The following is a 21,294-nucleotide window of genomic DNA, read 5'->3' as shown; positions in this document are numbered from 1 at the left end:
CCCCTGCCCCGTCGAGTCCGGGAGAAGTTGCCCCCGCCCCGCCGCCTCCGCGCGGCTTCTTTCAGCACCGCGGCGCGGACAGCTCCCGGGGCGGGAGCAGAGGGGGAGGAGGCGCGCGGGAGGGCGCGGGAGGGAAGTGGAAGGTAGACGCAGGCGGACGGGCAGGGCACGGAGCCCAGCAGCCCTCCCCGGGGGCGGAGGCCCCCCAGAGCCAGACGCCGCTGAACCCGAGGACAAGTGGAGACGCGGGGAGCTGGGGCGCTGGTGGCTCCGGGCAGAGGCCGCGGCCGGAAAATGCCGGTCCGCAGGGGTCACGTCGCGCCCCAAAACACTTATCTGGACACCATCATCCGCAAGTTCGAGGGCCAGAGTGAGTGTCTGCGTTGGGGTAGGGGTGCTAATCTGGAGCCCTGGTTCCATGGCAGCAATGGTCGGACCCCTTTGCTAACTTCGAAAGGAGCAGGGTGGAGGTTACTGGATTCTGAATGCAAAATTCCTCGCTTTAATGGCCCCGAACACCTTCTTCTCCAGCAGACCCCACTTACCTCAAATGCCTGCCCTCTTCTGTTCTGGAGCACAGCCCCTCCTTCCTCCACTGATTTGTTTTCTTGCCCCCCAAGCCCTGACCTCCCCGTCTGTCACTGCCTGGCTTCCCCCTCTACACACACACACACACACACACACACACTCTCTCTCTCTCTCTCTCTCCCCCCCCCCCCCCGGAGGTTTCCTTAACTTTCTCCTTTCCACCTCCTGACCCTGACCACCCTAGTATTTCTAGGTCTAGGAGCTCACCCCAGGCCTGACCCCCAGGTCACGTCCCTGCTCCCTCCTCCTGACTCTCTCTACTGTCTCCAGGAAGCCTTAGGCCTCCTTCCCACTTCACTGATCCCATTATTACCCTGGTCTTCTCACAATCTCCAGGACTGACATCCCTTCCCCCACTTCTCTGGTCACTGTCCTCCCCTCTCCTGACCACCCCCCTGTTAACTCTCTGGAGTCCCATGACCTTCCCCCATGACTCTGGCCCCCTTGGTTCTCCCACCCTCCCCAGACCTGAGCACCCCCCCCCTCATTACGGTCACTGCTCTGCTCCCTCATCTAGATACCCCTCACTGCTGCCAAGAGTCCCTATAATCTTTCCCTCCCTGCCACCCAATCCCTCCCCCTCACCCCTCCCACCCCAGGTCGAAAGTTCCTGATCGCCAATGCCCAGATGGAGAACTGCGCCATCATTTACTGCAACGATGGCTTCTGTGAACTATTTGGCTACTCCCGAGTGGAGGTGATGCAGCGACCGTGCACCTGCGACTTCCTCACGGGCCCCAACACCCCACGCAGTGCCATGTCCCGCCTGGCGCAGGCTCTGCTGGGGGCTGAGGAGTGCAAGGTGGACACCCTCTACTACCGCAAGGATGGTGAGACGCCCTCGAGCCATGGGGTTTTGTCCCCTCTCTTGTACTGCCAGGTGACCGTGAGGAGGCCACTGACCCCCCAGGACTGAGGACCTGGATAAATCCTGCTTCCTCTCTGGGCCTCAGTTTCCTCATCTGTATGGGGAAGTGGTGGGCATTGGATGTGATGCTTTGAGAGGTCCTTTTCAGAAACTGGACACCAGGCTGAATCCTAACTCCAGGCAGGGCCTCCCGCTCCACCATCCTTCTCCGATGTCCCCAGCCTCCTGATTGTCCACTCTGTCATTGTCAGCCCCAGCTGTCAGGCAACTGGGACGGAAATTAACCTTTCCTCATCCCTGTCTGCTCTGGGGATTAGGGGAGGAATCAAGGCCTCTGTGGCCAAGCAAAGCATGGGGGCTGCTGGATGGGAAAGAGGGGTGGGTCTGGCTCTCCCAGCCTGGCCCCCTGGGGAGAGAGGGTCTGGAGTTTGGCCTGACCTGGAGGTCCATCCAGTTTGGGATGTCACACCAGCCCAAGTTTACTGCAAGCAGAACAGAAGCACAGGGCAGGGGCTGATGATCAAGACTTCCACGGGCCTTTGAGACCCTCTCTGCCAGGACTTCCAATTCTCTACTGGATGAGGCATGGAGGGAGATGGGTGAGAACCAGGATCTGGAATTCGCTTTAAAATTACCTGGGGCTTGTTTTCCAAAACACAGTTTTCCTAGAGAGAGGCTGAGTCAGAGGTGTGAGGTGAGGCCCAAACAGGTATATTTGGAAAAGTCTCCCTGGTGGTTTGGATAGTCTGCCAAGTTTAGGAACCACTGACTTAGATGAATCCTTTCATTTTATGGGTGAGGAAACCAAGGCTTAAGAAAAAAAAGGGACTTGCCCAGCATCCTACCACTGGGGTCCAACCTGGCATCAAATCTCTGGGTTCTTCCCTAGAGATATCTCTGTTCTGAGTAATCCCAAGAGGGGAGAAAGGAATCCCCAATTGCCTGTGCTCAGAGGCAGGACTTTTGGGAAACAAAGCCCCAGAACAGGCTTCCCCAGGGAAGGCAGGCTTGAGGGGCCATCTGAGTGCAGATGGAGGTCAGGCACCTCTGGACTGGACTGAGCGACCGCGAAGCTCGAGTTCCAAGGACCGGGTGTGTGCGTGGAGCATGGGTGTGTGAACGTAAACGTGTGTGAGTGAATGTGTGTGTGTGTTTAAGGGCTTCTGGGGAGCTTCTTGGGCGGGTCCTGGCTGTCCCTGTGACTGTCTCCTGATGCTGCCACCCAAGTGAATGCAGAGGTAGAGTTTAGGGGAGTGGGAAGAATCTGGCTTAGTGTGGCGGCACTCACGGGGTTCATGAAGTCAGAGCACTTAAAAAAGCTGTGACTTCTCATATCATTGCAGGGAGGAGGTGACAGTCAGGGGAATGAGAAGGGTTCTGGGGGAACAGGATGGGACAACAGGAAATGAGGAGGAATTACGGCTCTGTCTTTGTCCTTCTCTTTGACCCCAGAGCTCTACCTGGGCCCAGAGGAGTCTGATTCCAGACGCCTGAAGACATCAGATCAGGACTCTTACAGTCTCCTTAGTACCCTGTATTTGACTGGGCAGGGGGTAGAGGTCAAGGCCAGGCCTCGGCCCTCTGAGATCAGGATTCAGGTCTTCAGACTCCTGCTGGGTCCTCCAGCTCTCAGACTGGACCCTGACAACGTAGTCTCGGAGGCTGACCCTAGGTGAAAATGGAAAACTACCCACATTCCTTGTGCCCCCAAATGCCCGTCTACCCCCACCTACTGCTAGCCCTTCCCTGTCGTACAGTCTAAGCCTTTAACTGCCTGGACCTGCCCGAAATTGGCCTAAAAAGGAGCCCAGAAAAGGGAGCTTCCCAGCTTACATTATGCTAAGGGAAGGATATGGTTTTCAGATCATTTGTTTTCACCTCATGGTCCATTCAGATCACATGACCTTTTTTTAAAAAAAATCATATTAATATACCTCTTACAATCCTGCTGAGGTGCGTCCTAATGCTAATTTCCTCCCGTCTAGGTTAATACCTCCTCTGCCCCATTCCCCCTGATTCCAGGGAGGTAGGAAACTGAACAGAATTCTAGCTGGTTTATTTATAATTCTCTTTTCCTCTAAAGGAGTAATCCAGTGACAGTTCTCCCAAAGTGGAAGATCTGTGTCCATGTATCTCCACACTGTGCAGCCACATAATGTTGGGCTCAAAGAGGCCAGGGCACTGGCAAAAATCACCCCATGACACAGGGCTCCGAGACCCCTAAGAACTTGGCTCTTCCTCCATCTGCCTTTATAAGAAGAGTGTGAACCTAACAGATAAGGGGGGATAGGATGGCCACAAGACTAGAACCAATGAGCGTCTAGAGAAAGAGATGGGAAGCCCTTGGATCTCCCCTACCCCTACCCTTACCTCCACTGGGCACCAGCCCTGCCCAGCTTTGCCAGGTCCCCGAATCCTTAAGCCAGACTAGAGGAAGACTGGGGCTCCTCCGGTCCTCTACTCCAGACGAGGACAGGGTCCTCATAAGTGCCAGAACACCAGGCAGGGAGTGGGTAGGAATAGTCTTGTCTTAGCAGCAGCGTTCTGTAGCACCAGCTCCTTCCTGAAGTCTCACCATAGTCCTGGACGTGATGTGCATAAAGAGATGGAGGTACTAGACGGCAGGGAGGCTCTGCAGAAGATGCGCGAGGGCCAGAGGGCAGAGGAGAGCACAGGAACAAAGCAAATGTGAAGGAAGGGGCACATCCAATAGGCGGAGAAGAGCAGAATAAGGGTGGTGTGTGTGTGTGGTAGACAAAACTTCTGCTCTTGGTCAGAGAGGTGGGTGGTAGGAGGATCCCGTGAAAGGGAGTATGAGACAGAGACTGGGGCCTTTCCTCTAGGAACAAGGCAAGGGCACACGAACACCGCCACTCCTGGGCACAACCTAGGACGACACACCAACTTCTGATCACCCAGACACAGTTGTTCATGAACAAGGACAATCTAGGGATGGGTGGAAAAAATGCTCTGAACTCATCCACACCCTCATAGCCTCCTGTCTCTGCACACCCCATGGGCAGCAAGCATGAAGGTCAGGCATGGGGTGCCACATATGGCCCCCCTCCAGGCCTCACTGCTATGATGGCTGGTCTTTGGTCCATTCTCAGCTTCAGTCTTCCAAAGATAGCCTCAGTGGATGGGCACAGCCACTCAAAGACTGGACCTTGGCTGCTCCCAGCAGTATAGAGAACCTGGAGCCCCTGCCCTTCTGCCCAGCTGTGCCCTCTCCCTGCCCCCTGCCAGGCCAGATCTCTGCAATGCCAGAGAGCATGAGGAGCTAGTCTGACCTTTGGGGCAGTGTCTTAGGCTGCTGGCCAAGGAGACTTCCTGGCTAGGTCCCAGTGCCCATGCCTTGCCATGCCCCAGGCTGACAAGGGTGCCAGGCTCTGGCCCAGGAAGCAGGCCTACTCCTGGGCACTGTGAGCCCAGGAGTGGGTCACAGAGGCAGATGGGTGGCCTCTTCTCAGTGTGGATGTCTCCCCTGGGGCTCAGTACGGCAGCTGGCAGATGGCTGCCTGGTGCCTGGGAGTCCGGGAATCTGATCCAGGAGATTCCTGCTCCCAGGGAGGAACGTGGGAGGAAAGATGGAGACAGCTCAGCTGCACCCCCAGTACTGATGGCTGCGCAGAGACACCTAGGGCAGTGAGCACTAAATGGGAAGTTGGGGGAAGAGTGACTCCAGCAGACCCCAAAGGAGCAATATTCCTGCCAGCAGGCCTCCCACTCTCTCACATTTACATACATGTTCATTCACTTAGTCAACAAACAGGTGCTGGCTGCTGGCAGATGAGACAGACCCAAGCCCGGGCAGCTCTGTCTTCTGGTTTGCATGTTTACCTGAGGCTCCTCCCCTTAGGATCCTGCTTTGGGCCTGACACCTACCAATGGTTTGATCTGAGGGACATGGGACCACCAGGTACCATGGAGAGGGGGCTCACCCACCCACCAAGCCCCAAGGCAATTTTAGCTTGTTTTGTTTCATTCCCCCACGGTAGCAGGGGAGCAAGACCCTGTAGCAAGCAGAATGAGAGGAACCGTAAGGCAAACGGCTGCATTTGGGCTGTCCAAAAGGGTGGAGAGAGTGGCAGGAGGAGCCTGTCCTGTCCCCACACTGCCATATGTATTCCTATCCAGACCCCAGTCCACTGTCCCCCCTGCTCCTCAGTTCCACTGCCTCTGCCTTGAAACCCTGCCCCCCTTCCAGGTCTGGAGCAGCAGCCTGGCCTTCACTGTAGCATCTCCATGCCAGACAGGCCCCTTCCCCTCTCCAAGCTGTTGTGTACTGAGGACTCAGGGATCCTTGCTCCATGTCCCCTCCCAGCCCCAGCAAGTCAGTTTCTCAGAACCTAGGCTCTCATCTGCAAAATGGGGGTCTCTGCCTCCCACCCCCAAAGACCCACTGGGCTCCATCATGGAGACTGAGGCCTCATGTGGCAACTGGCTCAGTGCCTAGCACATAGCGTGTACTCAGTGATGAGGTCCTTCATAGTGTGTAGGCTTTGTGGGATGGGAACATGGGAGCTGAACCCAGGGCCAGCCAGAGCTTCATGGGGTAGAATGCCTGACCCCCCCCCCGCCCTCCACTTAATCCACCCCCATCTGCTCTGCTTTAATTACAGCAGAAGCAAACCTCAAGGTTAAGCCCTGAGCTGAGGGCTGAGCATGGACTTGGACCTGATGCTACATTATCTCCTAATGAGCAGCTTAGCTGCTCTCCCCACCTCTGCTCTGTAGCATCACCAACCCTCTGTTCAGGCCCCCTCACTCTGTGGCTGCTCTTAATTTGCCCTTTACCCAGCCCCCTCCCTAGCTTCCCCTGGCCAGGCTCCTGCAGGAGAGTACCCCCTCAGTGACCATCCCCCACCCAGCCATGGTGTTTGCAGCCTCCAGCTTTCGCTGCCTGGTGGACGTGGTGCCTGTGAAGAATGAGGATGGAGCTGTCATCATGTTCATCCTCAACTTCGAGGACCTGGCCCAACTCCTGGCCAAGAGCGGGAGCCGCAGCCTATCCCAGCGCCTGCTGTCTCCAAGCTTCCTGGGCTCTGGTGAGATGGGGTACAGGTGTTGGAGGGTGGGACGAGGGGGGGCACCAGATAGAGCAGCTGGTCCCTGGGCCTGGCTGCTCTGACCCTGGCCCTGCTTTCAGAGGGCTCTCACAGCAGGCCGGGTACACAGGGGCCCAGCACGAGCAGGGGCAAGTACAGGACCATCAGCCAAATTCCACAATTCACACTCAACTTTGTGGAGTTCAACCTGGAGAAGCATCGCTCAGGCTCCACCACGGAGATTGAGATCATCGCACCCCACAAGGTGGTGGAGCGGACTCAGAATGTCACCGAGAAGGTCACCCAGGTTTGGCCTGCAGGCCAGGGCACACAGGGCTGTGCCGGGCCTTGAGGATGGGAGGGCAGAGTGGAGAGGGCTCAGCTGAATGTACCAATCAAACCCCCCTAGGACATATGAGAAATAGTCAAGTCTCCCGCATACTCAGGACCTGTCGAGGTCCCCAGATTAACTTCACACCCAAATCTGACTCTCCATGGAAAGCTCTGAGTTGGCCCCAGGGAAAGCCCACACTGGTCCAGGCTCCACGGGGCCTTCCTAGGCATCACCCCACATCTTCACCTCTCCCTGACCCATCTCACCAGCGGTGGCTACCCCACTGACCACTCCATGGCCCCCACCCTAGGTCCTGTCCCTGGGTGCAGACGTGCTGCCCGAGTACAAGCTGCAGGCACCACGCATCCACCGTGGGACCCTCCTGCACTACAGCCCCTTCAAGGCTGTGTGGGACTGGCTCATCCTGCTGCTGGTCATCTACACAGCTGTCTTCACACCCTACTCAGCTGCCTTCCTGCTTAGCGACCAGGACGAGTCTCAGCGTGGGGACTGCGGCTACACCTGCAGTCCACTTACCATGGTGGACCTCATCGTGGACATCATGTTTGTCGTGGACATTGTCATCAACTTCCGCACCACCTACGTCAACACCAATGACGAAGTGGTCAGCCACCCTCGCCACATCGCCGTGCACTACTTCAAGGGCTGGTTCCTCATTGACATGGTGGCAGCCATCCCCTTCGACCTGCTCATCTTCCGCACTGGCTCTGATGAGGTGAGCGAACCCCCTGTGGGTCAGCTCCGGCAGCTGGAGAAGGACTGGCCCCAGGCCTCGGTGGCCTCCCTGTGCTCCAGAATTTGGCCCCTTCTGGGATGGACATTCCTGTAGTTCCAGCCCGTCATGCAAGCCGTTCCTTAATGCAGCCTGACCCCTTCTCACTCCTGAGCCCCTCCACTGTGCCAAGTCCACTTCCCATAGCTATGGTGAGGGCATTTTCATGCTTTTCTTAAAGCTTCTAGTCCCACTATGTCCTTCTGCACCACCTCTTTGGGATCAGCCTTCCCGTCCAGACAGTTCTACCTTCTGTGCTCCTCTCACCTCCAGTCACCCCCCAGCTTTTACAGCAAGGGCTGTCCCTTATGACTCCCCGCTCCACCCACCTACTCCCAGCAAATCTATTCCCAAGTCCTTTCCCCTCCTCTCCACCCCCACTGCCCCTGCCTAGACACTGAGTGGCCCACCCCAGCCCCACACCTGCCAGCCTCGCCCCCTCCACACACAAGCCGGAGAGAGTTTCAGATCACTTGCATGAACCTGCTACTTATCTGACCCTGTCCTCACAACTGGAAATGGCTCCCCAATGTCTTGGGATAAAAGCCAAGCTCTTTATGGACCCTCAGGCCCACAGGAGCAGCCCCTGCCCATCTTCCAGGCTCATTTCTCTCTACTCTGCCAGCTTCCTCACTGAGCTGCAGGCTGTAGTGCCACACTTGTTTCCCACGTGGACTGTGCCACTTCACACCTCCAGGCTTTTGCGCATGCTGCTCCCTGAGTCTGGAATGCCCTTTCCCTCTCCCTCCTATCTGCCTGCAGGCCCAGCCTCATCTCAAGACTCAGCTCATGTGTCACCTCCTCCATGTAGCCTCCCTGCTCTGCTCCTACAGACTCGACCTCCTCTTCCTCTGTGCTCTCCCTAGATTTCTGTCCTAGTAACCATAACACTGATTTCGAGCTTTAGGCTGAGAGTTCTTTAAGGTTCCACACTGTACCCTGCTGCCAAGAGCCTGGCCCAGAGCAGGTTCTCCATGAGTGTTTGTTGAGTGACTGTGTGACCCTATGCATGAGTAAACAAATATGGTCCTGAGCGCAGCCTTTCAAGGGCTGACCACCTGCCACATGGCTCCCTCCCTGCCTCTGCAGACCACGACCCTGATTGGGCTACTGAAGACGGCAAGGCTGCTGCGGCTGGTGCGCGTGGCCCGGAAGCTGGATCGCTACTCTGAGTACGGGGCAGCCGTGCTCTTCCTGCTCATGTGCACCTTTGCGCTCATCGCACACTGGCTGGCCTGCATCTGGTACGCCATCGGCAATGTGGAGCGGCCCTACCTGGAGCCCAAGATCGGCTGGCTGGACAGCCTGGGCGAGCAGCTCGGCAAGCGCTACAATGGCAGTGACCCAGCATCGGGCCCCTCAGTGCAGGACAAGTACGTCACTGCCCTCTACTTCACCTTCAGCAGCCTCACCAGCGTAGGCTTTGGCAACGTCTCCCCCAACACCAACTCAGAGAAGGTCTTCTCCATCTGCGTCATGCTCATCGGCTGTGAGTGCCACCTCATGCCCTTGGCCTTACCCACAGAATTCGATTTTAGTTTTGCAATGAAACATAACAGAACACAGTAACAGTGTGTGTGATGGGCAGATCCTAAGCATACAGCACGATGAAATATTGCCGGTATACTCCAACCATACACAGAATTTAACACCCGGACAGCCCTTGCTGTGTGCTGGCAACTGGGACCAGCTTCATCTTTTGCAGGGCCCAGTGCGAGATAAAAATGTAGAGCTCTTTGTTTAAAAAATATTAAGAATCTCAGAGATGATGAGAGCAGAGAATACACCAAATGCAGGGCCCTTCTTAGCACAGGTCGTGTGCCTAAGCCAGAGCTGCCAGGCACTCTTTTAAGTGCTTATCAAAGGCCCACATTTCATTCCCATCACTACCCCAATGAGCGCTGTATTATAGGCCCAGTTTACAGACCAAGAAAGCAGAGGCCCTAACTTGCCTGGGGATACACGGAGACCCAGTTCCAGTCTAGGGGCAGTTCCCAGGCTGTGTGTTCCTAGGCCCTGCACTACGTTGCCTGCCTCCCCAGACGCCTGGTCTAGGAACACAATAGGCGGTGTGGAATTTTACACATAGCTCAAGTTGTCAAGTTCAGAGTATTTAGAGATGTGAAAACCCAGAAAAACAAAAACAAGAAAAAAAAAGGGTGAAAACAAGAGACCAAGAGTTTTCCCTTTATTATATTTTTACAGCTGAAAAAGAAAACAAATCTGAACTAAAAATTTCCATTGCCTTAGTTCTTCCTTCTCAGGAGTTTGGTCTCTGGGCCCAGGAAGATGCCAAGAGGCACAGGGCAGAGGGAGGAGGGCAGGAAGCCTACCCGCCTCTGTCCTCCAGGTACCCTGGTGCTGTCCTGGGCATTTCTGACTTTGCCTTGGACAGATGGCTCCCAGGAGGAGGGAGGCTTGGAGCAGGCCCTGGGCTGGTGTGGCCTGGGGCATGCAGAGGAGCTCACTCCCCGCACCCTCACTGCCCCGCCCCAGCCCTTATGTATGCCAGCATCTTTGGCAACGTGTCCGCCATCATCCAGCGCTTGTACTCAGGCACCGCGCGCTACCACACGCAGATGCTGCGTGTCAAGGAGTTCATCCGCTTCCACCAGATCCCCAGCCCTCTGCGGCAGCGCCTGGAAGAGTACTTCCAACATGCCTGGTCCTATACCAACGGCATCGACATGAACGCGGTGAGCTCCCGCTGCCCTGCCCTGGGCGAGGCGGAAGGCCCAGCTCTGGCTAATGCTGCGGGGGGAATACAAGGTCCCATGGGCTCAGGACACCCCCAGAGCCCTCCCTGCCTGCTCCCCCAGCCCCACCCCCGCCCGCTTCGCCTTGCAGGTGCTGAAGGGCTTCCCCGAGTGCCTGCAGGCCGACATCTGCCTGCACCTGCACCGCGCGCTGCTGCAGCACTGCCCCGCGTTCCGAGGTGCCAGCAAGGGCTGCCTGCGCGCGCTTGCCGTCAAGTTCAAGACGACGCACGCGCCGCCCGGGGACACGCTGGTGCACCTCGGTGACGTGCTCTCCACGCTTTACTTCATCTCCCGCGGCTCCATCGAGATCCTGCGCGATGACGTGGTCGTGGCCATCCTAGGTAGGTCAGGCAGGGAGAGAGGGGGCGGTGGGACTAGACCACTTCAATCTAATGACGATGGTGACACCTCTTATAACCTGCATGTGCTGAGCGTGTGCCACACAGAGAGCTTTATCCCGCTCACTGAATCCTTAAAAGAAACCTCTGCCATAGGTCCATTTTCCTGATAGGGAAGTTGAGGCTCAGAGAGATCATGCTGGTAAGTTGCCAAGCAGGGGTTCCAGGGCCACATGTCTGACCCAGAAGACCAGGCAAGCTCCTTCCTCCTTTCACCCTTGGGGAGCACAGAGTGAGAGGGCAAGGGTTTGTCTTGGGTGGAGAGGGTCTCTGGTGTCATTTAACACCACTGCAGGGACAGCTGGACTTTGGAGGAAGGATATGAGCACTGGGTAGGAGACAGATGTGGGGCACATCACCTCTGCCACTTAGCAGCTGTGTGAGTGTGACCTTGGGCAGGTCACTTCACTTCTCTGAGCCTCACAGGGGTCTCTCTCATCTTCCTTGCCTCTCCCTCCCTCCACCGCCACCCCCGACTTTAGCCCACCCACAGCCCCTGACCAGGATGGCAGCCTTGCCCTCCTTTGCTCTCCAGCGGTTGCAGGGCTCTCCTCCAAGGGGCTCTGGACAGGCCCCCCTCTGGCTCCTTTGACCCCTCCTTTCCCTCTGGTCTGCCTCCAACTGGCACTCACCAAGTGTGGGGCTCTGGTCTCTTCTCCTTGCCCTACACCCTCACCTTGGCCAGCTCCTTGCTCCCAGGGTCTCAGCCTCCATCTGTGCCACAAGCACCCTGGAACTCTGTCCTAGCCCCTCTCTCTCCTTAGACAGGAATATTCCACTCCTTCCTGGCATGGCCACCCTTGGAGTCCTCAGGCTGACCAAACAACATATCTCACCTTGAAATTGTCATCTGCCCTCAAAGGTGGCTCCGCTGGCATCACTGTTACTGTGAACCATCTGTCACCTGAGCTAGGGATCTTCCTGCCCCTCATCCAGGCATCCATAGAGTCCTGTCTGTTTCCCTCTCTGTCCCACACATGGCTCTTTGTCCCTGCCTGGGCCCAGGCCTCATCATGTCCTTCCTGGGCAGGTGTCAGGAGCTCCTTTCCCATGTGCCCGCATCCGGTCTGCTCCTATACTCCATCTTCTACCTTCTGCCGGCTGTGCATACTCCTCTTCTGCTCTAAGTCCTTCCATGGTTCCCCATGGCCCACAGGATAAGAGAGAACCCCTGTGTGCACAGTTCTCCCCAGTCTGGCCACCCTAAGTCCTGCCACCCTCCCTCTGTACTTCAGGTTCCAGCCACGAAACTACTAATCATTCTCTAGAGCTGCCTGTTTCTGTTACACGTCCCTGCCTTTGCACACGCTGCCACTCTGCTGGGGCACCTGCCTTGCACTCCTGCCTGGCAGACTCCGGTCATCCTTCACGGCTGAGCTCAAGCACATCTCCTATCTGAGAACTTCCCATTGCCAGCCTACTTTAGAAGTGCCATCCAAATGGGAGGGATAATAATTATTATTAATAATTAAGAAGCCAGTCCAATTTAAGTTTCAGTTAGAGATGTGAAATCTTCTCATTTTGTCCTGAGTGGAAATGAACATTAAATCATAATCCTTCATCTACTGGAAAACCATCGCTTTATAATGTTGCCCGGGTTTCAAGATCCTGGGTTTCATATGTGACCCTGGAAAGTCCCTTCCCTCTTTAGGCCTCAGTTCCCCTCTCCGTGAATGACCTTAGAGCTTGTTTCCTTGGGAGACATGTCCTGTCCTCCATCCATCATTGTCTGCAAAAACCGTTGGTGACCCTTGTTTGGTAGGGCTGAGCCGAGGGGGCTGACCTTGTTGTAGAGAATGGATGTCAAAGCGAGCAACGCACCCGGCCCTGGGCTCTCTGCCGTCCAGCCCGACTACAGCACTGACCGCACACTGCTTTTTCTGCCCAGCTTGCCTTTCTCCTTGGGGCCCAGTCCTCCTCAATTCTCACAACCCAGCCCCCACTTCACTGCTTCTGCAAGCCCCCCTCCTCCCTGCCCCCAAGTACCCCTAGTGCAATGAGCCCCTCCCTCCTCTGTGGCCCCATAGTTCTCGGTTCTTCACTGTTTTAAGGCTCAAAGATCATTCTGTAAACTAGTTGCTTTTGCTTGTGTGCCTATCTTGCAAGGATGTCAGGGCCTTCTTGTGGGTGGGGCAGCATCTTATTCATGTATACACCCTGTGGCCACACAGTATGGCACCAGGAGGGCCCAATGCCCTTGACACCTGCCCCAAGTATCAGCCCATGTGCACCCTGTGGCATCTGTCAATACCAGTGCCTTGCATCAACCTGCCTGGTGCCTCTTGCTACTCAAGGTACTTTCTCAAGTGTCACTCCTGCTCCTGTGGACAGCCTGGAGGGTAGTCAAGGCAGATATGGTTATACCCATTTTAGAGATGAGGACACTGGGGCCCAAAGAGGGTAAGTGACTCCCCTAGGCCTCCTCTGCCAGGGCCATACTGGTTACCCGGCCCCACGATGGGGAGTGGGAACACAAACAGAAGCCTCAGGCTCTGTGCTGGGGGAGCTAGGTGCTCCTGGCCCTGGGTTGCCTGCACTCTTGTGTCACCAAGACAGGCTGAGGAGAGGGGAGAGGTTGAGCATGCAGGCTTTAGTGCTCACTGTCCCCCCAGGGCGGAGGGAGGGGCAGTGCCAAAGCATGTGGAAGTAGGAGGGGGGTTCTGTAGAGGGTGGCCTTGAGGGGCCTGGAGACAGCAGAAGCACTCACGTGCTGGAAGGGGGGTCTCCGCAGAGCTCAGAGGACAAGGTGAGTGCACGCTCCTCATCCCCAGCCCTCACCTCCAGCCTTGTGCCTAGAGCTAGATCCTGAGCACCACGCCCCAGCCTGGCAGAACCCCTGAGGGGGGAGAGAGGTCAGGAACGAGGGCCCTCAGGGAAGCTCCTTAGAGGAGATCTTGGAGCCAGACCCTGGAGAGATCCCTGTCCCTCTGGCTGGCAGGAAAGAATGACATCTTTGGGGAGCCTGTTAGCCTCCACGCCCAGCCTGGCAAGTCCAGTGCAGATGTGCGGGCCCTGACCTACTGCGACCTGCACAAGATCCAGCGGACAGACCTGCTGGAGGTGCTGGACATGTACCCTGCCTTCGCAGACAGCTTCTGGAGTAAGCTGGAAGTCACCTTCAACCTGCGGGACGTGAGTCTGGGCTGCGTGGGGAAGGGTGGGTGGTGGCCCTTGGCCAGCTGGTAATGGGTAATGCCCAGGCAGCCTGATGAGAGCATGGTCTGCCTGGACCCGGTGGACCCATCTGACCACCTCCTTTTCTTTCAACCCCATGCTGTGTTCTTTACAGCAATTTTTTTCTGCGGCTACTATGGCCTGAGTAACACTAAGTTACCAAGCACCCTCTGTGTGCTAAGTGCTGAGCTTCCTTTGCATTATCTCATTTAGTCCTCTCCATGCAGATGGTATTATTACCCTCATTTCCCAGATGAGGAAAGTGAGGGCCAGAGAGGATAAATTGACTAAAGCCATATAGCCCCAGAGGCAGCCACACAGTCAACAGCAGAGCCAAACTGTGGAGTCAAGTTTGCGTGACTCCCTAGCCCAGGCTCTTCCCACCCCTTGTGCCAAGCTGAAAGGGAGGGTGTTTGCCATCCAGGGGCTCACAGTGCCAGGGCCCAAGGGTGTTAAGAAGTGAAAGAGCTGTCTCTCCTCTCAATATTATCATTCAGTGGAGGAGATTAAACAAGTCAGGAAAAATGCAGAGCTACAGTTAAATAACGAAGGAAGTCATGAGGTGTGCAGGGAGAACAGATTTCTCTGGAGCTCAGCGTTGCCAAGAGATGGGATGGGCAGTACAGACTGGAAGCCCCGAAGAGGCTGCATGGAGGAGGAGGTCTGGAATCAGCCAGTGGGAAGGAAATGGCCGGCACGCTTGGCAGGGGCAACAGTAGCTGAGGCCCTGGCTCTGGGCCCTCCTTTCCCCCAACATGACCCCCAGCCTCAGGAGGAGGAGCTCTGCTGACCCAGGCCCCACACCCAGGATGGAGGGTATAGTGCTGAGACAGGTTTCCTTACTAACGACAGCCCTCTGCACCCCGTGCCCTTTGCTGTTATCCCCCCACCAGTCTCCCCTCTTCCTATGTGGCTGGACACCAGGGCAAGAGTGATGTGGTCTCTATGGGCATCTGCAGCCCCCTGGGTGGCTCCTAACTGGAGGTACCAGAAGGGTGAGCCACCAAGGGTGCTGCTGAGGGCACCTCCTGAGTGGACTGGCGGTTCCAGGCTCAGTCTCCTCAAAGAAGACTCCCCACTGGCCCATGCTGAGGGTGGGAACACCAGGGCATTCAGGAAAGGGAGGGCTTTCTCTCCTGCGTCCCTCCCACCCCAATCGTGATGCTCAAAGCAGCCTTTCCCAAGACTCTGTGGGGGTCACACGTCTCCAGGCCCCTGTTCATCCCCTGCCCACCCACGCAGGAGAGAGCCTGCAGGAAACTGCCTGGAGCATTACGGGACAGCCCTGCCACCTCTCACCCTTTTCTCACCTAGTTGTCACAAGGGGATGAGGGGGCAAGGGACAACAAAGGGGCTCTGTCCCAGCTTTGGTCCCTATTACTTGATGCTCTTGTTCCCCACAAGGCAGATGGGGGTCTCCAGTCATCACCCCGACAGGCTCCAGGCAGTCAGGACCACCAAGGTTTCTTCCTCGGTGACAGCCAGTCAGGTGAGCAAGCCAGGCTCTGGCAGTGTCTACTCTGCCAGCCCGAAGCCCCTGCCAGCCTCCTGCACCTTCTCAGTTCTTACATCCCGGTTGCTCTGGGAGAGGCCGCCTCAGGCCCTGGATGAGTGGAATGGGTCTCCCTCCCTAGGCTTGGTACTGAAGGCCCTGCCCCCTTCCTCCCCCTGTGTACTTAGGGGCAGAGTGAGGGCTAGGCACCCGGGTGCCTCATGTTGACACAAAGAGGAGGTAGGGGGAATACTGGCCACGCCCCTGGGATTCCACATCAAGGCAACAGGGGACTCACTGGGCTTCAGCTTCCTGGACATTGAGGCCAGGGCTAGATGTCCCCACCCGGCCAGTCCCCCAATTCTGGGGCCCCAGCCCCCTCCCAGGGCTACGGCCTTCTGGGTTGTGGATGCCAGACCTCTATGGAGGCAGGACCTCATACTCTAGGGCACCCAGGTAAAAACAGCCCCTCCTCCTGCCCTGTGTTCCCATTGCAGGTAGGGGGGTGGGGCATAGGCTCAGGTGTGTGAACCCTCTAGGCCAAGCTCAGGCTTTCCTTTCCCTCCTGCAGGTGCAGCACCTTCCCTGAGCCTCTCAGATGTATCTGGCCTCTGGCCTGAGCTGCTGCAGCAAGTGCCCTCAAGGCCAAGGGACAGCCCTCCAGATCCCCAGGGAGACCCAGACTGCTGGCCCCTGGACCTGAGCTCCAGGCTAGAGCAGCTCCAGGCCCAGATGCACAGGTGAGTGCCCTGCAGGCCAGGTTCTGAGGGCTGCAGAGGGCAAGCACAGCAGCAGGCTAGGCACGGGTGCCCCCTCCTGGTAGTTCAGGGAGCATCACGGGATGTCCTGTAAATTTCAGAAAGGCCCGCCCAATTTAGCCCTAGGCCTCTGCAGCCCGGTAGATTTGTCCCAGCAAACCCTGGAAAAAGCCCAGGAAGCTTTCTTGAGGGAGGGGCATAACTTCCTGCAAACAAATTTCATGGGACCTTGGAAAAGGGGTGAGGTCTGTGGATGACAGGGCTGTGGTGACAGAGTTAGGGATTAGGGGCAGTACAATCCTGGGTTCAAATTCTGACACTGCATTTTACCAGCAAGAGGGAAGGCAAGTCACTTAATCACTCTGTGCCTCAGTTTGCCCTTCGTGAAATGGGGACAATCTGAATACCTGTATCACAGCTTCTAGCTGAGGACCAGATGATGTGTGTCCGGTGCCTGGTCACTTATTTTCAAAGTCAGGGGTGTGCTGAGGGGAATTTGGGGAGAGGCTATAGACTGTAGCAGGGAAATAGCTTCAGGTAGGCCCCAGGCTGCCATTCCAACCAGCAGGAGCAGCCTGTAGGCTACAAAATTAGGAGCTGTCCTCAGGACCTGAACTGCTTCGCCAGTCCCAACCCTGACCCTGACTGTAGGGTTCTGTCCTGTCGGGCAGGTTGGAGTCCCGAATGTCCTCAGACCTCAGCCACATCCTGCAACTCCTTGGGCAGCCCCCGCCCCAGGGCCACACTGGCTACATTCTGGGAGCCCCAGCCTCCAATGACCTGGCTTTGTTTCCTGCGGCTTCAGCAACTCAGAGTCCAGGAACTAGTCAGCCCCAGGGTGGTCTGACCCTTGCACAGGTGAGCAGGTGAGAGGACCCCCAGGGGCTTGCCTGGAGGCAGCTGCGTTCTTTCCCCCATCCCCTCTTTCTTGCCCCTCTCAGGCCCCAAGCGGTGGTAACTTAGACAAAAAGTGCAGGCATACCCCCTCCAGGATGCCTCACCTGGCCACGACCACCGCCAAAACACCGACACTGTCCTCAGAACTGGAGCAGGCTGATGGGCTCCTGTCATCGCTAGCCTCAACGCTGCGTCCCCTGGAGGTACAGGGTCTCTTCTGTGGTTCGCGCTTCCCCTCCCTTCCAGAATACCTTGGCTCTGTCCCCAAGCAGCTGGAGTTCCAGAGACATGGCTCAGATCCTGGATTTTCAGGGAGTTAAAGCCACTGAACCCCAAGACAAAAGACACCATGAGGGAGTCAAAGGTGGGTGCAGTGAAACTTAAGGATGTGGCGGAAACGGAGAGCTGCCAAAATGGACCAATGAAACCACTCTCCTAGAGTAGCTACAAACTGCTGCTAACCCAGGTGAGCGAAGATGGAGGGGTGAGGACGCTCAGGACTTGCCCCAGCCTTCTCCAGGCCTCTGTTTAGATAGCAAGCCTGGAGAAAGGTGGGCAAGAGACTCTTGGGCGTAGAGGTAACTTGCAGGACAGAAGGTGTCAGTGAGGAAAAGAAAAGTTTCTGATCTTCTGTGTGAGACCATTGCTGTGGGCTGCATGCAACCCTTTCCTGGCTCAGAATTATCCACCACCTCCTGGCCCAGTCCCCAAGGTTGGTCAGACCTGTGAGAGCCTGTGACCCGGCTGGAGATGATCACGTCCTCTCTAGTGGACACGTCAGGGCACAGTGCTCCAGCCCTCAGCTGCTCAGCTGCTGATGGTTCTGTGATGACCTTTGGGACCACAGAGGACAGTGGAGTGTATCACAGCTAATAAAGTCTGAGCATTTCACCTTGGGCTGGGTGTGTCATTTGCCTGAGGTGATTATGTCCTTGACTGTGCCATGACCCCAACGTCAGCTGTCTCCTCCAAGCCCTCTCATGAAGAGCTGTGTGTTGGGGACTTGAAGGTAGCCCTGCTAGACCCCAGAGCCCTTGGACCATCGGACTCTTAGCCAGGCTGGGCTGAAGGGAAGCAGAGAGGCACTGGCTTGGTGGTCACTGGGAATCATGACGACAGCCACCACTTGCACAGCAGTCACCCGCACAGGGCACTGTGCTGACTGCTCTCAGATATTAGCTCATCTCATCCTCTCAGAAACCCTAAGGGGTCAGTGTTATTTTCTCCCATTTTGGAGAAATGGGATCAGAAGCAGACAGGGAGAAAGCAACATATACAAGCACTAGGGGGACGTGGGGTGGGGGGCTGGGACTGTTCTGTGTCCTGACCTATGTGCTGGTCACACAAGTGTGTTGTGAAAATATGTGCACTTCTATGTGTAAATTATACGGTGATTAAAAAAAACCTTGTCCACAACACAGGAAAAGAAGGATGTAATTTCAACCCAAATGATCTGACTTGAGAATATGCGCAGTTAACTACTCCACTGCAACGAACTGTTGTCCAAAAAATACCCAGTCACTGGTCGTCAGTCCTTTTTGCTCCAATATTCCCTAAAAGAATTTTGAAAATGTATTTGCCTCCTCACACATTTTTAACTTGACATCTGAAGTATTTCATTAATAAGTTTAAATAGTTATAAAGGATATAATTTCCAGTGTGTTGTAAATATTGACACTTCATAAACTGTTTCTTTCATATGGATCCACTTTGATCCAAATACCATAGTGATTTGAGAGCCAACATCATTCATTTTAAAAACACTAGAACAAGCGCTTCTTTAACATCATTCCTTTTTGTCTCATAGTTCCATTCTATTCTTCCCAGTTTATGCTACATATAATTTATTTTCATGCTTTAAATTCTTTTTTTTTTAAGATTTTATTTATTTGTTTTTAGAGAAAGGGGAAGGGAAGGAGAAAGAGAAAGAGAGAAACATCAATGTGTGGTTGTGTCTCTCATGCCCTCCACTGGGGGACCTGACCTGCAATGCAGGCATGTGCCCTAACTGGGAATCGAACCAGTGACCTTTTGGTTCACAGGCCGGCCCTCAGTCCGCTGAGCCACACCAGCCAGGGCACTTTAAATTCTATATTATTCATAACCTTATCCTATCTATTTGCAACACAAATATATAAAATAAAATTTTTAAATTAATTTTTCGTTACCTTACTAAGGCCTGCAGGGGTGTCCAACCCATGGCCTGTGGGCCGTGTGCAGCCCGGGATGGCTATGAATGAGGCCCAACATAAAATCATAAATTTACTTAAAACCTTTTTTATTGCTCATCAGTTTTTGTTAGTGTTTCTATATTTAACGTGTGGCCCAAGACAACTCTTCTTCTTCCAGTGTGGCCCAGAGACGCCAAAAGGTTGGGCACCCCTGCGAGGGTTACACTTATAGTACAGAGTTGTCCAAAACAACATAAATATATATTAAAATTTGTATAAACTAAAATTTTATCAGAAGTGCATCTCTTAAAGAGAGGGCATTTTCCTCTCAATTAGTTTGGTTGTGGATGAATATCATTTTTGTATTAGAATAAGATAAGGTTCAGCAACAATTTTGTACATATTTTTCTTCCCTTTGGAAAAAAAGCTTAAGGACAGAGAAAACTTGTTCACACAAATAGATGGGACTGTAAGTGGTTTGCTATATATAGCAATTTCATCTTTGAGTTGTCTGATAACAATCACATTTATCACTAAAAACTATATTTAATGATATCTAACAAGTCAGTACAATCCTCCTTCAATTTCGTTGAAAGCAAAGAATTGGAAACCATTTAAATCATAAAGATTTGAACCCTTCTCCAGTTCAAACTCAGCACACATAAATTTAGGGTTTGATTAGCTTTTGCTTTGGGATCTGAGGCGAGGCAGGAAAAGGATGGTAGGGGATCTAAAAAAAACTTAGAGCCAAGCTAGTCGGATAGCTGCCTACTGAAAACCCACTCTAGAACGCCTAAATTTCTAGATACACAGGAAAGCGTGGGAAGGCCTCACTGAAGGTGGCTTGACCCTGGGCACGTCAGTGGGTCAGTCTGAAAAGGTATGCCAATGGCCAGCCCTTGGGGTAATGGGACAATAACTCTCTCCTATCTTCAAGGGGTTGTTAGCACAAGTGAGGAGAGAAGGTGGTTCACATTTGGCTTGAGGGACAAACTGCCAGGCTGCGAGGCTCAGTGCCACGAAATGCAGCAGGTCCTCGAGTAAGGCAAGATTTTAATTTTTAGTGGACAGCATGGAGAAGCCACTCAGAACAGCAGCTGCAGAGTGGAAGTCAAAGTATTGTGGGAGAAACCTGGTTCTTTTTGTGGACGCAGTAAAGATTGACAGATTAGCAACTCTATTAGCGTGCAGCCAGGGTTTATTGGTGATACCTTCTCCTGGAAGGGAACAGGCTTTGCTGAGGAGGGAGAGAAAGGCAAGAGCATGGGTGACAAAAAGCAAGGGTGGCAACAGCATCAGGTCCTTTGTTCTAAGGACTTATACAGTTGGTGGGATGGGGGTGAAGAAGGTACATATTGATTGAAAGCCCGTGCCAGCTTTCCCTGGGGGACGTGAACTACCCAAACTTAGGTATGTGTGGGAGTCTGTTAGCCCAAATCCTTATCTTGCTCCAGGCCACATTTGTTCATTTTGTTATGAAACGGATGTGAGACAGGAGGCAGTTAATTAAAGTTGAGGCAGTTACCCAAAGTTATTTATGGACTCTTTATGTAAGCATTAGGAACTCCCTGTAACACAGATAGTGACCAGCGGTAGGGAATTAACCAAAGTTGTTTTATTTGCTGCTTCTTTTGGGCACTGTGGACCTCCTCCTCTTTCCGCTTCCATGCTTTGGAATGAATACGCGGTTTCGAGCTTTCTTTCCCAGACAGTGGAAAGGATATAGAATTTCAAGGACTTCCCTCCTCCCATGCACCTGGCGATATTATCAGACCAGGCACAGGACCGCTGAGTTAGTGGGTGAGACAGGTCTCCCTCCTCCTGCCTGCCTTGGTTTACTATCTATTCTACCTAATAAAAAAGAGGTCACACAAGCGGTGTCACTCTCAGACTTGGCCTAGAACTTGAAAGCCGGCTTCTCTCCACTATCGCCTCTAAGCCACCCACGCCCCCTTTCAACCGCACTGCGCTATCTCCCTAACTGACATCTTCGTCAGCCAATGACCTTTGGGAC

At 54.6% G+C, this 21,294-nt stretch overlaps 1 protein-coding gene across 1 annotated transcript; it reads left to right on the top strand.

The window, feature by feature from the left end:
- Positions 1-160: 160 nt before the first annotated feature.
- KCNH6 (potassium voltage-gated channel subfamily H member 6) lies at positions 161-18,390 on the top strand. Its single transcript, XM_024573236.3, has 13 exons — positions 161-370; positions 1,188-1,418; positions 6,343-6,504; positions 6,606-6,811; positions 7,149-7,574; positions 8,721-9,120; positions 10,128-10,327; positions 10,479-10,731; positions 13,727-13,920; positions 15,367-15,451; positions 16,026-16,194; positions 16,884-17,070; positions 17,154-18,390. Exons 1-13 carry the CDS (start codon positions 295-297, stop codon positions 17,427-17,429), a joined length of 2,865 nt encoding a protein of 954 aa, XP_024429004.2. The 5' UTR covers positions 161-294; the 3' UTR covers positions 17,430-18,390.
- Positions 18,391-21,294: the final 2,904 nt, after the last annotated feature.

Source organism: Desmodus rotundus, chromosome 9 (assembly GCF_022682495.2).
Source record: "Desmodus rotundus isolate HL8 chromosome 9, HLdesRot8A.1, whole genome shotgun sequence".
Taxonomy (NCBI): domain Eukaryota; kingdom Metazoa; phylum Chordata; class Mammalia; order Chiroptera; family Phyllostomidae; genus Desmodus; species Desmodus rotundus.
This window is presented reverse-complemented; position numbering and strand designations above follow the sequence as displayed.

Bases quoted from the DNA above. Each gene is read 5' to 3' on its own strand.
- KCNH6 (XM_024573236.3), top strand. From the start codon at position 295: ATGCCGGTCCGCAGGGGTCACGTCGCGCCCCAAAACACTTATCTGGAC. The intron at 1,419-6,342 runs GTGAGACGCCCT...TGGTGTTTGCAG, and splicing joins CCTCTACTACCGCAAGGATG to CCTCCAGCTTTCGCTGCCTG. The intron at 7,575-8,720 runs GTGAGCGAACCC...CTGCCTCTGCAG, and splicing joins TCCGCACTGGCTCTGATGAG to ACCACGACCCTGATTGGGCT.